The following is a 2043-nucleotide window of genomic DNA, read 5'->3' as shown; positions in this document are numbered from 1 at the left end:
TATCCAGGGCCCACGAAGTCACAATGGGCCCCTGTGCTCCTCTCTCTCATGTGCTGCCTCCAGGAGCTCCAAAGCTTCCGGGTGGGCGGCCCAGGCGAGGTCAGCGTGGAAATGGATGCTGCCCCCGGAGTGGACCTCACCAGGCTCCTCAACGATATGCGGGCGCAGTATGAAACCATCGCTGAGCAGAATCGGAAGGACGCTGAAGCCTGGTTCATTGAAAAGGTAACACAAACAACAAAGCCTTTGATACATCCACAGGAAGGCCTGCGAGCCAGCGTGGCTCCCGAGTCCCGTGGCTGTCTTTACTGTTGCAGAGCGGGGAGCTCAGGAAGGAGATCAGCACTAACACCGAGCAGCTTCAGACCAGCAAGAGCGAGGTCACCGACCTGCGTCGTGCAGTTCAGAACCTGGAGATCGAGCTGCAGTCCCAGCTTGCCATGGTAGGCTCGTGCGCAAAAAAGATGCAGCATCCTTTGGACTTCCAAAGAAAATGTTGCGTCCAAATTGCATTAGCCCGTTGGCTGCCCTCCTCTTTTCGGTCCCCTCCATCGTTACGTCTCTACCGTTTCCCTCCCACGTGCAGAAGAAATCCCTGGAGGACTCGTTGGCCGAAGCCGAGGGCGATTACTGCGCGCAGCTGTCCCAGGTGCAGCAACTCATCAGCAACCTGGAGGCGCAGCTGCTGCAGGTGCGCGCGGACGCAGAGCGCCAGAACGTGGACCACCAGCGGCTGCTTAATGTCAAGGCCCGCCTGGAGCTGGAGATTGAGACCTACCGCCGCCTGCTGGACGGGGAGGCCCAAGGGTGAGCAGACAGCGGAGGCTGCAAACACTTTCAGGGGCTGACCAAGCGTGGACAGCAGAAATAGAAGGAATGGGGTTTTAGTTGACAGAAAAACAAAAGTCTAGTAAAGATATATCTGGGTTTTACTTTGCAAAGTGTTTTCACCCATTATCTTACTTGATAATTCATAAAATGCTGCAGTGAACAAAGGCACCAGGTCAGAAGCAGATTGTGAGTACTCCTTGTACTACAAAAGTCACTCACTCAATTTGTGATATCAAACACCTGATGATAAGAAGGACACATAGTAGCCATCTGAACCACCTACTCTAACAAGCTTTCCAAAAGTGACCAGTCTGGACTAGCTGGAAGAACCCAGGCCTACAAATTGGGACTTCAAGACCAGTCTGGACAACATAGAAGGACCCCCCCATCTCTACGAAACATTAATAATAATAATGTAGATAAAAACTGGGATGAAGATGTCAGGATTTGAGGATTAAGTTAAAAGAATTAAGTTAACTAAGTTAATTTCTGAGACCAGATCTTCTGTTAAAAGCCAGGCTTCTTCACTTTTTGATGTCATCTCCTTTTTCTTACAGTGATGGTTTGGATGAAAGTTTATTTGTGACAGATTCCAAATCACAAGCACAGTCAATTGATTCCTCTAAAGGTATGCAGAAACCCTAGAATCACCTAGAATGAGTCAGAATCACATTTATTAGTGTAAAACCTGTAAGATCTCATTGAACACTGCATTATTATTAATTTTAAGTATATTTATATTCTGAGCCAAGGAAAAATATTTATGCATTCCTGCACAAAATGAGTAGTCTGTACTGTATTAAAACTTTTGGGGCCCTGGACATGCAGCTCATACCTGTAAACTCATAGCTCTGGGAAACTGAGGTGGGAGGATCACTTGAGGCCAGGAGTTCATGACCTACCTGGCAATAGGGAGACAAAAAATTAAGAAAAAAATAGCTGGGTGTGGTGGTGTATGCCTATGATCTCAGCTACTCTGGAGGCTGAGGCAGGAGGACCACTTGAGCCCAGGAGTTAGAGGTTATAGTGAGCTATGATCATGCCACTGCACTCTGACCTGGGCAACAGAGCAAGACCCTGTCTCTAAGAAAATTAAAATTAAGAGGCCGGGCACGGTGGCTCAAGCCTGTAATCCCAGCACTTTGGGAGGCCAAGGCGGGTGGATCACGAGGTCAAGAGATCGAGACCATCCTGGTCAACATGGTGAAACCC

General features: G+C 48.7%; 1 protein-coding gene and 1 long non-coding RNA gene across 2 annotated transcripts in view; one reads left to right on the top strand and one right to left on the bottom strand.

The window, feature by feature from the left end:
• Nucleotides 1–2043, top strand: part of KRT12 (keratin 12) — a 6676-nt gene that overhangs the window by 3379 nt on the left and 1254 nt on the right. Inside the window, exons 4-7 of the mRNA XM_017497167.2 lie at nt 64–225; nt 318–443; nt 587–807; nt 1389–1459. Of these exons, the coding sequence (XP_017352656.1) occupies nt 64–225; nt 318–443; nt 587–807; nt 1389–1459 (580 nt within the window). The remainder of the gene's footprint in view (nt 1–63; nt 226–317; nt 444–586; nt 808–1388; nt 1460–2043) is intronic.
• LOC108281537 overlaps nt 199–2043 on the bottom strand; it is a 14746-nt gene continuing 12901 nt past the window's right edge. The window contains exon 2 of the long non-coding RNA XR_005195260.1: nt 199–1482. This is a non-coding gene — a long non-coding RNA (uncharacterized LOC108281537). The remainder of the gene's footprint in view (nt 1483–2043) is intronic.

This window comes from Cebus imitator, unplaced genomic scaffold, assembly GCF_001604975.1.
Source record: "Cebus imitator isolate Cc_AM_T3 unplaced genomic scaffold, Cebus_imitator-1.0 Scaffold228, whole genome shotgun sequence".
NCBI classification, from domain to species: domain Eukaryota; kingdom Metazoa; phylum Chordata; class Mammalia; order Primates; family Cebidae; genus Cebus; species Cebus imitator.
This window is presented reverse-complemented; position numbering and strand designations above follow the sequence as displayed.